The 14,971-nt window shown below is 42.8% G+C and overlaps 1 protein-coding gene across 1 annotated transcript; it reads left to right on the top strand.

Moving 5' to 3' along the window:
- Positions 1-2,933: 2,933 nt before the first annotated feature.
- On the top strand, positions 2,934-3,839 carry LOC102714800 (ethylene-response factor C3-like). Its single transcript, XM_040526461.1, has one exon. The coding sequence runs from the start codon at positions 2,981-2,983 to the stop codon at positions 3,662-3,664; it is 684 nt and encodes a 227-aa protein (XP_040382395.1). The 5' UTR covers positions 2,934-2,980; the 3' UTR covers positions 3,665-3,839.
- Positions 3,840-14,971: the final 11,132 nt, after the last annotated feature.

The raw sequence follows: 14,971 nt of genomic DNA, 5'->3' as shown, positions 1-14,971 counted from the left end.
AATCACCCTCCATGTCAACCCACCCCCTTCCACCACCACCACCCCCAACAAAGCTAGTGGATTTAAAAAATAACTAACAGATACGAGTGTTTGAGTTAAAAAATTACTTATATATTCGTGAGGGTGTTTACACGCTACACCGTGGAGTTAAAATTTAACTGATGACAACGTGAAAGAAATGTGTGCGTTCGCTGGTGAGGAGTTAAAAATTAACTGATGACCCATAGATTTTAGTCTCCATGAAGGTTTACGGAGTTAACAATTAACTAATGATAACATGGAAGGAATGTGTTCGTTTACTGGTTTATTTGTAGCCGTTCGATGTATAGTTAAATTTTAACTATCATCCAAACTTGCGATGTTGTACTTGTTGAGATAAAAAATAACTTGTCGATGGTCATGACAAAATACATTCGTCCACACTTAACATATGTTTGGTTAAAAAAATAACTAACATACACACTCATCGGCACCAAATCAATAATTACATGGCTCTGTTGGGGATAAGTTAAAAATTAATTGTTGTGTAAGATAATTATTTGTTAACTGTAGTCAATGATAACCAAAACCTTGGCAGCATGTTTGAGTTAAAATAACTCATACTGGCCCCATAACGTGTTTGTTTAAACATAGCTGCAAAATATTAAGTATGCAGAAAACCTCATAATATAATAGACCATCAACTTATGACGTCGCATAATATAAAGTTTGTTAGCCCCATCAGTAATAGTAAAAATATATACATTCATCTTGAATAACAAAAGACACAGAGTGCGTAGTTAAAAATTAACTCACGTTCACTAGCTTGTATTCGTGCTTCGGTAAGTTAAAATTTGACTGAAAAGTGTCAAAACTTAACTCAATTTATTCAGGACACCCCGCAAGTAATTCAAATAGTTAAAATTTAATTGCATCCTGTATAAGCGGGGTGGTTGCTCTATTGGTGGGTGGTGTGCGCCTGGATTGGTTAGGGTGTGTCACGCGTTGTGTATTACGTACCGCTTAGAGCGTTGTATAGTAGTTCTATACATACGTACGTACGTATATACATACATATATATATATGTATATATATATATATATATATCAGAGTAAATCTATAATTGTTTTGTTTTTTACGAATTAAATGTGGATAAATGATAATTCCAATAACTATTATAGAGTGTTCACATAACTAGTCATCTGTACTATTTGGCATATTATCAACGGTTCTTTCAAAAACAGTCTAATAGATGTCCTACGAGGTCATCCACAAAATCTTTCTGGCACTAGAATAGTCCTCTCAAGTCAGGGTTTGAATCATCACGTGGGCTTCTTTTTCGGGGGGAGGGGGTCCATGCAGGTAGTGCTGAAATTGCATATTTCTTTTATAGGAAATTCAAACAAAATACTCAAACAAAACAGTTGAGAAGTTTTTCCACAATTGAAGAGATGAGGATTTTATCTAAGCAAACCTCCTAGGAGATCAGGAGCCAAGGATTTCATTCATACTAACACTAGTCATAGACCCAATTTTGTGGGGTTTTTAACTTTTTGCCACTCTTTACTGCATGAGTTTAATCCCTCTCACGGAGCTTGTGAGAGGGGAGTGACAAATTTGTTGCCATTGACACATAAGAGTGGCAAAATGTTAAATTTCCCCAATTTTGTGCGTAAGGTTGTGTTACGTGTGGCTAACTATTCGATATCCATACTTATTGTCTTAAGTCACAACTTGTCCATTTGACAAATATAGCTATCGTCCCAAGAGACCCTAATATACTCTATATGTCCTAAAATATAAGGATTTCTAAGCCGCATTCGGCTAGTGACCGTTAGTTAACTTATGGCCTGACACGAAAAATATAGTAATAGATTAGTACATGATTAATTAATTATTAATTATTAAAAAAATATAAAATATATTAATATGATCTTTTAAAATAACTTTCCTATAGAAATTTTTTTAAAAATACACCGTTTAGTAGTTCAGGAAGCGTGCGCACGGAAAATGAAAGGAGATAAGTTAACTAGTGGGGGGCGAACGCGGCCCTAGTAGTATTCATAATATTCCTTATCCATCCATCACTTCTTATTCAAAATTATTGCTATTTTACTTCCTACCCTCATCCATTACTCATTATTTAACGGCACTAAAATATGAGAAAATTGCTATTTTGTCATCATAAAACATAATTTTGCTAGAATGAAACTCCTAACTTTTGCTTCACTAAAATAACAGTTATTTCTCAGGCTAGTGCAACATATTGAAACATCATTTTCATTCATTCGATGCAAAAGAAAATGTTTGTCTCTTTATTTCCTAGTGAGTTTACCAAATTACCCTCGAGGTATAGGTAATAAGATCAAATGGTGTGGGCAATTGGTGAGATATTTTTGAAAACAAAAAATAATTAATCATATAATATAAATTAAGGTGGTGAGTCAAGCCATTTATTTATTACAAACTAAAGTACACATAAAAAATAAAACAAAATTATATATGCACCTATACACCACTCAATTATATTTTGTAGTTCACTTGATTAACATTCCAATAATAATAGCCTTGCACAATTATAAAGTTTAGTTTGGGTTTTAGTTTTCCTCTACCCTTATTTTTTTTCTCAATCCCAATATTAAATAATCTAAGAGACTTACATTTTATTATTTATCTAAACTAACACTGTTATCAGTACTCAAAAGCTTCTCCATGTGATCGCTTACGTCATACGCTTTTGTCGTATGCAGCCGCCCTATGTCAGCCATGCTAGATGTGCCCTACACGACCAGACGCCTTTCCCGTTGAAAGCGACAGCCCTTGGTGGGCCTTACATCCGCTGCCGCTCTATGCACTAAAATAATCCATCCAACTGCACCTAGTGAACTTCTATATAAACCTCACCAACCGATCCGCTGCCTTCCTGGAAATCAGATGCAACTAAAAAGTCAATCCGCACCAGTGCACCACCATCTCTGTCCAGTGACACACGAAGAATCAATGGCGCAGCTGCCGCAGCATTCTAGCCACAGCATTTACTACATCGGTTACACGGCGGACGCCGCGGCGTCCTGCTCATCGTCGTCCTCCTCCTCTTCGGAGATGCTTCAGTTCGACACGGGCTGCTGCCTCGAAGAGACACCTGCTTCTCCCGCTGCGGCGGCGAGGAGGACCGCACGTGATAACCAAGGGCGGGGGCAGCCGAAAGCGGAGCCGGCGGCGGCGTTCATCGGGGTGCGGAGGCGGCCGTGGGGCAGATTCGCGGCGGAGATCCGGGACTCGACGCGGAACGGCGCGCGCGTGTGGATCGGCACGTTCGACAGCGCCGAGGCCGCCGCGATGGCCTACGACCAGGCCGCGCTCTCGGCGCGCGGGCCAGCCGCGGCGCTCAACTTCCCCGTGGAGCGGGTGCGCGAGTCGCTCCACGCGCTCGCGCTCGGCGCGGCCGGGGGGTCGCCCGTTCTGGCGCTGAAGCGGCGGCACTCGAAGCGAAAGCGGCGCAAGAAGGCTGAGCTGGCCACGGCCACGGCCGCGGCGAACGCCACCACGCAGACGCGGAGGAGCAAGAGCACGGAACTGCCCGCCACCGAAGATGAGTCAGACGACCACAAGAGGTTCGTCGTGGAGCTGGAGGACCTCGGAGCCGAGTACCTCGAGGAGCTTCTCTGGCTGTCGGAGACATGACTGATCCAAAAGGTTGGCAGGGCAAGGCAGCTTGTACACACGCAGTGCAACGTGCTGCAAACTGCAAAAGCTGCAACTGGAAGTAATACTTTAGAATTTAGATACTGTCTACTGCTCCGTCTACGTATTCTCCATCCGTCTTATTTAAAAGATTTATTAAAAAAATTAAAAAAATAGTCACATGCAAAATACTATTTATATTTTATCATGTATTAACAATAAAAATATTAATCATAAAAATTTTTAAATAAGACGAAGAGTCAAACATTCAATCCAAAAACGCAGGAATTGGTTTATTTGGGACGGAGGGTGTAAATACTACTCCCTCTCCCTCTGTCCCAAAAAACCAATTCTCCGGTTTCCGTGTCCGACGTTTGACCATTCGTCTTATTTGAAAAATTTTCAAAAAATTAGAAAAAAATTAGTCACACGTAAAGTATTATTCATGATTTATCATCTAATAAAAACAAAAATATCAATCGCAACAAATTTTTGAATAAGACGAAGAGTAAAAAATTATAGGTAAGAAGTAAAAATTAGTTTATTTTGGGACGGAGGGAGTACTCGCTTTAGCCTACAGTACATGGAATTGCAGGGATAAATCTAAAGTCTAAACAAATATTTATTTATATTTATCCTGGAATCCATTATATTTAAAAGACAGTAGTATTTCAATTGTTGTAGTAAGGCCGCGTTCGTCTGCCCCCCGGTAAGTTAACTTACCTCTTCATTTTTCATGTGCACGCTTCCCGAACTGCTAAACGGTGTATTTTTTTAAAAAAAATTCTAAAGAAAAGTTGTTTTAAAAAATCATATTAATTTATTTTATATTTTTTAATAATTAATTAATCAAATATTGTTAAATTAACTTATTTGCTCAAGCCGAACGCGGTCTAAGCCGGTTTCAAGTCGAAGGCATGCACAGGTTGCATAGTAATAATTGTATGAATCCGTATAATACTGACTCCATAGTGACAATTAAAAGTGTCAACATGCTGGACTGAGAAATCTGGGGGGCTACCATGTTTTCAAGCGATGAACTTTACAGGCCAGCTGCTCCCCAAACTAGTACTAGATGCATGCATCTCTCCAAAAGGTACTCCCTCTCTCTCTCTTAATATATGAGATAAGTATTCACTTATAATTTTTTACTATTCATCTTATTTAAAAATTTAGTACAAATAAAAAAATTATAAGTAATATTTAAACTATTTCTAATAATAAATAAAATAATAAATAAAATAATTAATACTTTCAATTTTTTAATAAGGTGAGTCCTCAAACGTGTAAACGGAAAAGTCAAAATCATAATATAGGACGGATGTAGTACATAATAGTAGCAATTAAATAGTGTAAGGCATGTGCTCAAATTATCCGCATTTTAAAGCATGAATTCACTCCCGCAAGTCACAACTGGTAACTTTTGTGCTAACTCGAGGATAAAGTATTGTGACCGTTAGGAAACCGCCATAAACTGTTGTTGGTGATTGATCGACAGTTTTCATTTAATCATCCGAATAATCGTCAATTGAAGATAATCAGGGACATCACATTGTTTTTTCTTGCAAAAAGCAAAGCAACGCATTGGCAAACAAAAAATAATTTATGATATATATATATATATATTCTCGGCGATCCAAAAGTAAGGTTGAGAATGAAATATAATAAAAAATCTCATAATTAACTCTAAATATAATGTTAATAATTCAAATTTTGGTTTATAAGCATAAGTAGAAGCGAAAACATGAGAGCAAATGATGTTGCACATGATTTTAGTACTATGGTGCGAGGAATAATTAACTTTTATCACTCTTACATTTATTTATAACATATTTGCCACTAGACCCACATATCATAGACACACGAGGATTCACATGTTATAGACAGCGAGCGAAAAAATTGTTATCATTCAATTTTAAAAGTGACAAAAAGTTAAATGCCCGTGCGAAGGAAGAATTTTGGCTCCACCCTCGGAGTAGTAGCAGAGCAAGTTCTCAACAATTACCCCTTTCCCTTTTGTTGGGACGGTTGATTTTTAGCTTTATGTTTGACCATTTACTTTATTTAAAATTATATAATTAATTTATTTTTATTTGATTTATTAAACTAACTTTTATATTTGCGAGGCCTAATAAAAAAGGAGGGAGTACTCCTTCCGGTTTATAACGTTTATCATAGTTGAATTGTGACCTATCTTAACCACTTATCTTATTAAAAATACAATTATTATTTTTAATTTATTTGATGGATAGTATGAATTAGGGGTATCCACATCACCTATCTAATGTAGAGGTTGTACAGAGATAAGGTTAATAACGTATAGATTTTCTGACTTAGGAAAAGAAAGCCTTGTGTCCAATAGCTAAATATCTAAACCCGGTTAGACCCTGCGATGCATCGTATACACAAAGCTACACCTGATTCTCCTTGAAGTCAGAACCAACCAAATAACTCTAGGGACATATACCGGAAAAGTTACACCTGATCCTACTCGACAAAAAAGTTACACCTAATTCTCCCTGACTAGGTTCAACCAGGATGACTCTTACACAGAAAGATAGATTACTTCTCCCCTTTGGAGTCTGTCAGAGTGTGAACTCCTCGAGCGGGAGTCTGTGAGACCCCGTAGTGTGAGTTCGGCCTAGGGGTGCAAAGTCGGGACTCGAAAACCTAGATGCAAACAAGAAAGTAAACACGAAGTGGGTTCCTGGCTTCAGGCTTTCGGAAGGACAAGGGAGAGTTATACAAGTTCAGGCCGCTACGAGGCGTAATACTCTACTCCTGTTGCTTGAACACTATGCGAATGAAAGTGTTACAAGTTTTTGTTTTCCTAGCCTCCCCATACACTGGCCAGGGCCCCCTTTTATATGAGCAAGGGACACCACAATTGCCACATGTCTTGCCAACGGTTGCGTATGCCATCATTGCTCCTGCAGGGAGTAGGCCGCCATCCCCCTCGGATATGCTGTGGAAAAGTGCTAGTGCCACCCTATCTCCCGTCTGGTCTTGTCAGTCGAAGAGTAGGTATGCCTCCTTTCTTCGGTCCCATCTGTCATTGGCAGGTGGGGAGAGGCGACCACGCCTCCTCTCTTTGGTCCCATCTGTCAGTGCGTAGGCGGGGAGAGGCGATCATGCCTCCTCTCTTTGGTCCCATCTATCAGCGGGTAGGTGTGAAAGGGAGTGCTCCTTGGAACTCAACTATTCGAGCTGGGCAGCCTCCTTCGCCTCTCCGGAGCTACCCATCGCATGAAATGCGATGGTGGCGGTGGAAGGACAGACCATCCTTGTGACGATAGCGATGTCACCGTTTTGTCAGGGCGACCTGTCCCTGTCAGCCCTTTTTCCGTAGGGGAAAAAGGGAAGGGGCGTCTATCTATGCAACAGTTAATGCGGCACAGGCGCATGCCCGCACCCATCATGAGGGCGGCGCTACATACTAAGCGCCTTCCTATTGTAATGGGCGTGATGGCTGGGCGCCAAGGCCTCGCCCGACGTGGGGAGGGCCCCCACGGTTTGTAGTTCGTGCGCGAGAAGGGGTTGGGGCCCCCCGACCCCTCCTGCACTTGCTCGCAACCTCCCTTTTGGGCCCGACCCCGGGGGCGCATGGCTTTTCTGGGGCCCAACCCCTTTCCCCTTGTTTTCCTTAGGGGCTTGGATCTTTGGGTCCACAGCCACCGAGCGCCAACCGCATGTAAGGGATACCCCCGGGCCCATATCTCCGACAACATTAAAAAGAGAAGAAGTGAAGAGACTCAGACAATACTAATCAAATTCATCATCATCGGATGGCATCTCCCAGACTTCCTCCCCACTGAGTTGGGCTTCTGATCATGTATCTGAGTGCTCAAGGTTGATATGCTTCTGAATTGCCTTGAGACTATGAGTCTTTTTCCTTGCCTTCCTCTCCTTCTTCACAAGTTTATGTGTGGAAGTGCAAAGAGTGAAGAACTTCTTGAGGAACTTGATAGGTGAGGAAGAGTATTTCTTGGACACCCAAGATCTAGGTGAACCCCGAGAGGAAAATAGGATTTCTAGATCCGTGTAGCCACCCTACTGACTTGTACCACCCTGTTGTCCTTCCTCCTCCTCATCTGACTGTAGTGAGGGTTGATCAAGGCAATACCCAATCTAGTACTCCCTTCGTCCCAAAACAAATCAACTTTTCAGTTTTTAGATATAATGTTTAACTCTTCGTCTTATTCAAAAAAATTATGATTAATAATTTTATTTTTATTAGATGATAAAACATAAATAGTATTTTATGTGTGACTAATTTTTTTAAAATTTCTTGAAATTTTTTCAAATAAGACGGATGGTCAAATGCTCGACACAAAAACCGAAAAGTTGGTTTTTTGTGGGATGGAGGGAGTATGCTTGATCTCCTTGACAAACTTAATCCATGTGACTGTCTCTATCATAAATATGAGCTAAGGGGAGTAGCCCAAAATCTTCCTATGGGTGATAGAAGTGATGTAGATCTTATCCCAAAGGAACCTTGGAACATTGAATTCTTCCCAACAAATGATCTTCCCAAGTACATTCCTAGAGTAGGAGTTCAGATGGCTTGCATCTCCATCCTTGGGCACAAGAGTCTTTCTGCTAAGATACACAAACTTGGGTTTCGGACCCTTCAAGCTCCCCAAAACAAGTTGGCTCCCATGAATGTACATGCCCCGAATATTGCCACACTCCACACATCCTCATCAAGTCATCATGAACCTTCCTCCTTTCATCCATGTCATTCAAGTCAAAATTGAAGAGAACAAAAAAGTCTGCATGGTTGATAGAGAGTACCACTGGTCATGCGTCATCCAGTGCATGGTAATGACTTCATCTTCTTCAAAGAAGACAGTGGCGTAGAATTTAGCAATGATCTCCTCACACCAATCATATTGTAAGCTCAGAAACTCCGTGATATACATCCTGTTGCAAGCTTCAATGATTTCATCCACCTTAGCCACCTTCAAATTTTTCAAGTCATCTTAGTCGATCCACTTCATAGGGATCGTCTTGTGTTGCCTTGTCATGATAACTGTCTCAGAGAAAGTCTTGTTGAAACAAAGTCCAGAACCTATTGTTCACTGAGGTCTTTGCAACCCTTGGTCCACTTGCATTTCTTGGCCTATGTATCTTCTCTTGGTTGACATTCCAGTTGGTTGCTTGGTGATTGGTGATTCTCAGAGACAAAACGATGGATGTACTAGGGGCCAACCACGCCCCTGTTCTTTGTCCACCCTTAGAAGGACCACTCCTCCCAGTAGTTACCTTCCCAGTAGCACGCCAAGCTGGCAATCCCCCCAAATTGGCCCTCTCGGTCTAAGGCCTCTACTCATGGTCACGGGGAAACCAATCACTGTCATATTTGTCATCTGGAGAGGAAGATGGCATCCTAGGCCACTTCCCCTTTTGTTTGTTGGTTAACTTCTTTTGAGGAGCAGTGAACCTTATGATTTTGAGAATATATTGCGTCCAGGACCAGTCTACACTAAAACGGGTGCCCAGGTCGCATACATGCTCGGATTGGGGCATTCTTTATACAGTGGTGCCAAACTAGCGTATGGGTACGTTGGGGCTATATCTTAGGATAAGTTGTACACCTCTGATTAGAGTATGTTTAAACAATCGCGCCCATGGATATCGAGAATAACTGTGATTTGTCTCATCTTTTTTTCATAATAAATGAATCTAGTTAATAATTTGCTAGTACACATAGGAGAAGCTAGTATTGTGTGTTTTAGCATAGTAATAGTGGCACTGGTACAGTACTATGTGGTTTAGCAAGGTATTAGAGCATCCCTCTATCCCACCCCCTTTCCTAAAAATAGAGGATGAAGGATAAAAGTAGAGCTCCAACAGAACATCTATCACATCCTTTATTTTTTAGATGTCATCTATATCAGGAGGGAGAAACTCTATATTTAGATGTTCTCTCTCAATCCTCCAAAGAGATACGGAGGATGTCATATATGGATTATCTGCTGGAGTACAAAGAGATATAAATGATGAAATTGTTTTAGATGATCATCCAAATGAAGATATGGATGACCAAATTTTGATGAGTTGTTGAGATGCTCTTAGTATTGGTTGGGGCTGGTGCACCATAGTGCATTGCTGACCAGTGATTGATTCAATTTTGATTAATAATTATCAATGTTTCGCCTTTGCTAAATAAAAGGTTTTGAAAATGTTGTTTTATGCAAAATTATCCCAAAGCCATTCCATTGTACTACTTATGCATGTATTATTGTAATTATCGATGTGACTTGTTGAGTATAGTGGGGGTACTTAGCCTTGCGTTTTCCTGTTTTTCCCCATAGGCTATCTATGAGTCGGAGGAAGTTGTTTCGGAGGATTAAGGCTTCTCTTCGCTCAAGGAATACCTATTGGTTGCTGACCAAGATTAGTTCATCTTACTTTAGTTCTGTTGTATTTTTGTAAGACTATTATTTTAATTATTTTGTAAGACGATGGTTTCTATGATTCAAATGACATACTGTGTACTTGGTTGGTTTGAGACTGAAATTTACTACATGCTATTGTTTATAAATTGCTTGAATTCTCAAGCCTGACATGGTTGAAACTCAAGTGATATGGATACTAGTTGTTCATAGCCTTGTTGTAGTCATTGAGTCGCATGAATCATGGCTAGGGCCTCTCAGCCACTGGTGTGGGGTCTTCAGGTTTGCGTTTACGCTAATCTCGTGATTAACTCCTTTTATCCGATTCGTTGTGCTGATCCTTCTCTTTCTATTTCCCCTTTGTCGACTGCGATGTCTTGAAATTAACCATGGTTGGCTCCTTGCAAGTGAATTTGGCGATGAAGGCTCATCCTTGACTCTATTGTGAAAAGCCGAGATGATCACATCATTTTTATATGTTGGAAGTCGAATTTTGAATCTCCAAGAATCGCTTGATGTAGGCACGCATGATTCGTTGCCTATCATATGTACCTTGGAAAGTGACAATAAACTGATCGCGAAGCTCACTCGAAGAATTAATAGATCGCTTGGACTGGCCAGCCGTTGTCGTCTTTCCTCGGGCTCTCGCCTGAGATCTAAGTTGAGTGATGGTCATCCCGAGCGATTACTACTTGCGGTCTTGCTGCTGATTGGCCTCTTCCATTTGGACTACTATAGGAGTGAGCCTCTGGCCGAGCTGGAGTGTTGTTGGTGCGATTTGTTGGAAAAATTCTAACTGCACCCGTACCTAGCATGCCAACTGTTGATGTTCTATACCGAAAGTGAATATATGGGGTGGCAAACGAGAAAGAAGAAATGATCGTACACTAGTAACAGGGGTTACCTAGGTTCGGGCTCTCAAAATGAGATAATACCTTACTCCTGCTTGTATATTGATTGAATAAAAACATATAAGAATTGCACAATGAATACGATGTATAATCTGCTAGACCGTAATCCTCGAGGGGCCCTACCTCCCCTGATATATCAAGGGCAGGGTTATAAGAGATAGAAACCTAATCGAATACGACTAAGCATCTATCCATCTAAACCAACTCGACCAAACTAGCTATAGATACCTAACATAGAAAACCATACGTGGACATATACCTATACGACTACATATACGAATGGTTTACCCTTAATCCGAGTATACGACTTGGTTGCTATCTTTATAACTCGAAACCTACCTCACTATACGAATACGTATGGTTTTACCCTTTATCCTAGTATCCCACATGGAAGATTCACTATCATCGATAATTTCATGTAGCATATATCCAATTGTTTCTAGTGGTTGCATCATTTTTTATAGGAAAAAGTCTAGATCACCCCCTACAGTTGTCACCCTGATTAATCCACCCCGGGCTTTAAAACCGTCTAAACAACACATTGAACTTTACAAAACCGTTTAAAAAACCCCTGGCCCGTTTTAGGGGCGGTTTTGCTTAGTAAAAAAAAATCTCCTCCCTCTCGCACTCTCCACCGGCCTTTCTGAGTACTATTAAAACACTTCTTTCTTAGTTCTAGTTCTGTTGGCAACAATTTAAGAATTTTCTAAAACGTGCATTGCAGAACATACATGGTGAACTTGGTCATGGTTTTTGTATTGGGATTAGTTCTTTACGAATTTCGTTTAGTGCTTGGTTCCATGCCATTGCCTTAAATACGTAGTATGCATGTGTTTTATTCATCTCCAGTAAAAAATGCAGAAGTGACGTGTTCGTGGATATTTCGTTTGGTTTTTTCGTTGCCTTTCACTCTTAGGACTAGGATCGTTATTTTTTTTTATTTTGGTTAAAGAAAAGTTATCAATTTCAAGATCATGTATCTTTTATGCTAGTAAGAGCTAAGAATAAAAGAAAGAGGGGAAGGAGCTCTAGTGGTAGTTTTCAATTTCAGGTTGCTTCATAAATTTTTAGGCTTTTTTTCTTGTCTGCTTTTATTTTTTCATCTTGTGAACTATTCTTTTCACTTTTTTGTGCCACGACTTGTGTCTAGTTCATATAGCTAGAGGAGGGTTTTTATTGGCGCCCTCTCACTCGAGAGCCGGCTGAACAAAACCATCCCAAAAACCACCCAGGGGATAAATTAAACCACCCAAAAAACCACCCAGTGAGTAAATTAAACGGCGTATAAAAGTTTAATGTGCTGCTTATACTGTTTTAAATCTCGGGGGTTGATTAACTAGGGTGCCTGTCACGCCCAGAAATTCCTCACACGAATTTTTGAACTTAATTGTGTATTAAATCCCTGTCTAGGACCAGCTAGGGTACACAAAAAGATAATGTTGATTACATAACCATCGTTCTTAGAAACAACTGAAAATAACACTTATTCTAGCGGAAATGCAGCGGAAAGAAAAGGTAGACTAGCTCCAGCGGGTACGGCTCCAGTCCACAGGCAAAGCTTCGACGGTAGATCAGCTCACTCCTGAGAGACACCTCCATCGGACTCAACTTCTAGCTCTGAAGGGGAAAAAGTTAGGTAAGGCTGAGTATAAACCACCGTACTCAACAAGTGACACGGACAAGAGGGTAATAAATGAATGCATAGGGATTATCAAGGGCAGACTAGGGTTACTTGCAATAAAGCAGCGGTTAAACAAATAACAGAGATTAAAGAGAATAAAGGTAATTGAATACAGTAAAGGATAAGTAAATAACAGTTGTAAAATACCACAACACTGTCCAATGTTACACCACGTTGCAACAGGCCCAACCACTACTCAAGTTACACCACGTTGCAGTAGTCCCGAGTGAAAACCAGTTTACTCAAGTTATTAGAGGTTCACTAATCACAGTGAAGCTAGGAGCTCGCCCGTAACCGTGGGCACGGCTATTCGAATAGGTTATACTCTGATCAGAGGTGCACTACTGTACCCACAAGACATGACTCCACTACACTTGAACGTGCGCCGACATACCACCATGGTATACCGGAAAGGAGACCGTGATAGGACCCGTCACATAACCCTCCCTATTTAATCGCACCACACTTCAGGTTTCACCCCCTCCTTTACACCAAGTCGGGCAGTCCCCTCTTGTGCCTTGGTAGATCCAGAAGCAGCAGAGGCTTTCGTTACACCACGATTGCCCGTCCATACTCCATCACGCCTACCCTAGCCTCGGCACGTCAAATAGTTCGAAGTCATGCTTCAAATCCCACCTTACCCATTTCGGCATGTGGTTAGCACTTAATTACTTCCAGGGTTTCCCGTGAACCGGTCCTTAATTGCCATGGGTGCGACTCTCAAAACCATGCACCCACAGCCCACCATTATCAATATTTTAGTTGACATTAACCCGAACCGGGTAGTGAATCAATATCTCAACTATTCAGAACTAAGCATGATTAAATGTGATCCCATGAGCTACTTGTTCTAAGCACGGCTAAGCATTAACCTAGGCCTAACACTAATCAAGTTACCCCTGGTCTAGCCATGAATAAAGTTGGATAAACAACGACATATTTGAATAATAAGCATTAACTTAGCCATGAATAATAAGGTTTACCCGAAAAATAAATACAGTAAAATACTTTAATTAAAACAATGCATATTTGAATAAAGAAAGCGGGGAATTTGCAATAATGAGTTCAATATGATCAAAGATGAGTGCCACTTGCCTTGCTCTAGCCCCTGGGGAACTTCGGCGACGATCTCGAAGTAAACCGGCTCTTCGGCGGGATCCGAATCTAAGCGACAAAGCACAAAAATAAATAAAACAGGCACAAACTCTACTGAAACAGCAAAAGAAAGTATTTTTAATGGATTCTTGACAATTTTATGAATTTAATGAAATTTGAATGGACCTAAACGGAAACTAGATAAATTACTTATGAATTTTAGAAGTTTTATGAGTTTTTTTAACTAAACAGAAAAGTCCTAAATCAATTATTGCGCAATTAATGGGGCTGCTGACGTCAGGGAGGAGAGAGGAGGCGCTGACGGGTGGGGGCCACCTGTCGGTGGGAGAGAGGGGAGAGGAGAGGCTGACAGCTGGGTCCCACGGGAGAGAGAGGGAGGAGGGGCGCGGCGGCGGCTGACGGGTGGGACCCGTCGGTCAGAGGGAGAGAGAGCAGGGGAGCGGGGAGAGTGGCTCGGCCGACGGCGGCAGCCGGCGGCGGCGGCAGCAGCGGCGCACGGCGACGGCGCGCGGCACGGCGGCGGCGCGCGGCACGGCGGCGACGGCGACAACCGGCGTCTGGCGACGGGGCGCGGCGCACGACCGAGGCGGCAGCGCGTGCGGCGCAGCCGGGCAAAGCGGCGGCAACGGACTAGCGCGGCGACGACGACCGGGCGACGAGCGCGGGCGCGGACGGGTGCGGGTGGCGGCGACGGGAGCCGGAGGAGGGTTGGCGACGCCGAGGCGGAGGCGATGGCGGGCGGCAGAGGGCGCGATCACACGTCGGCGGCGAACGGCGGGGCACAGCGGCGGCTCGGTGGCGGTGGGGAAAACAGCGGCGGCGCGGCGGCGGGGAGGGGATTTATAGTGCGGGGAGGCCGGCTAGGGCGGGGTGGAGGTTGGAGATCGAGTCGGGCGCGGCGAGGACTCGGCGGCGGCGGTTGCGGCGCGGCGGCGGACTCGGACTCGGCCGGCGTGGCGCGGCGCGGGCTGGCGAGGGCGCGGTCACCGACAGGTGGGCCCCGCCTGTCAACGGCGCAAAGGTGGAGGGAGGCGGCGCGGACGTCGCGGGCGAGCGCGGGCGAGCGAGCTGGGCCGAGGCGGCCCGGCCGGGAGGAGGGGAGGCGCGCGCGGGAGAGGAGCGGGAGGCCGGCTCGGCTGGGCCGGCCGAGCGGGGAGAGGTGGGCCGGCTTGGCTGGGCCGGCCCGGGAAGGAGGAGAAAA

The sequence above is a fragment of the Oryza brachyantha genome, chromosome 7 (assembly GCF_000231095.2).
Source record: "Oryza brachyantha chromosome 7, ObraRS2, whole genome shotgun sequence".
Classification (NCBI taxonomy): domain Eukaryota; kingdom Viridiplantae; phylum Streptophyta; class Magnoliopsida; order Poales; family Poaceae; genus Oryza; species Oryza brachyantha.
Note: the sequence above shows the minus strand (reverse complement) of the source record. Positions and strands in the feature narration are given on the sequence as shown.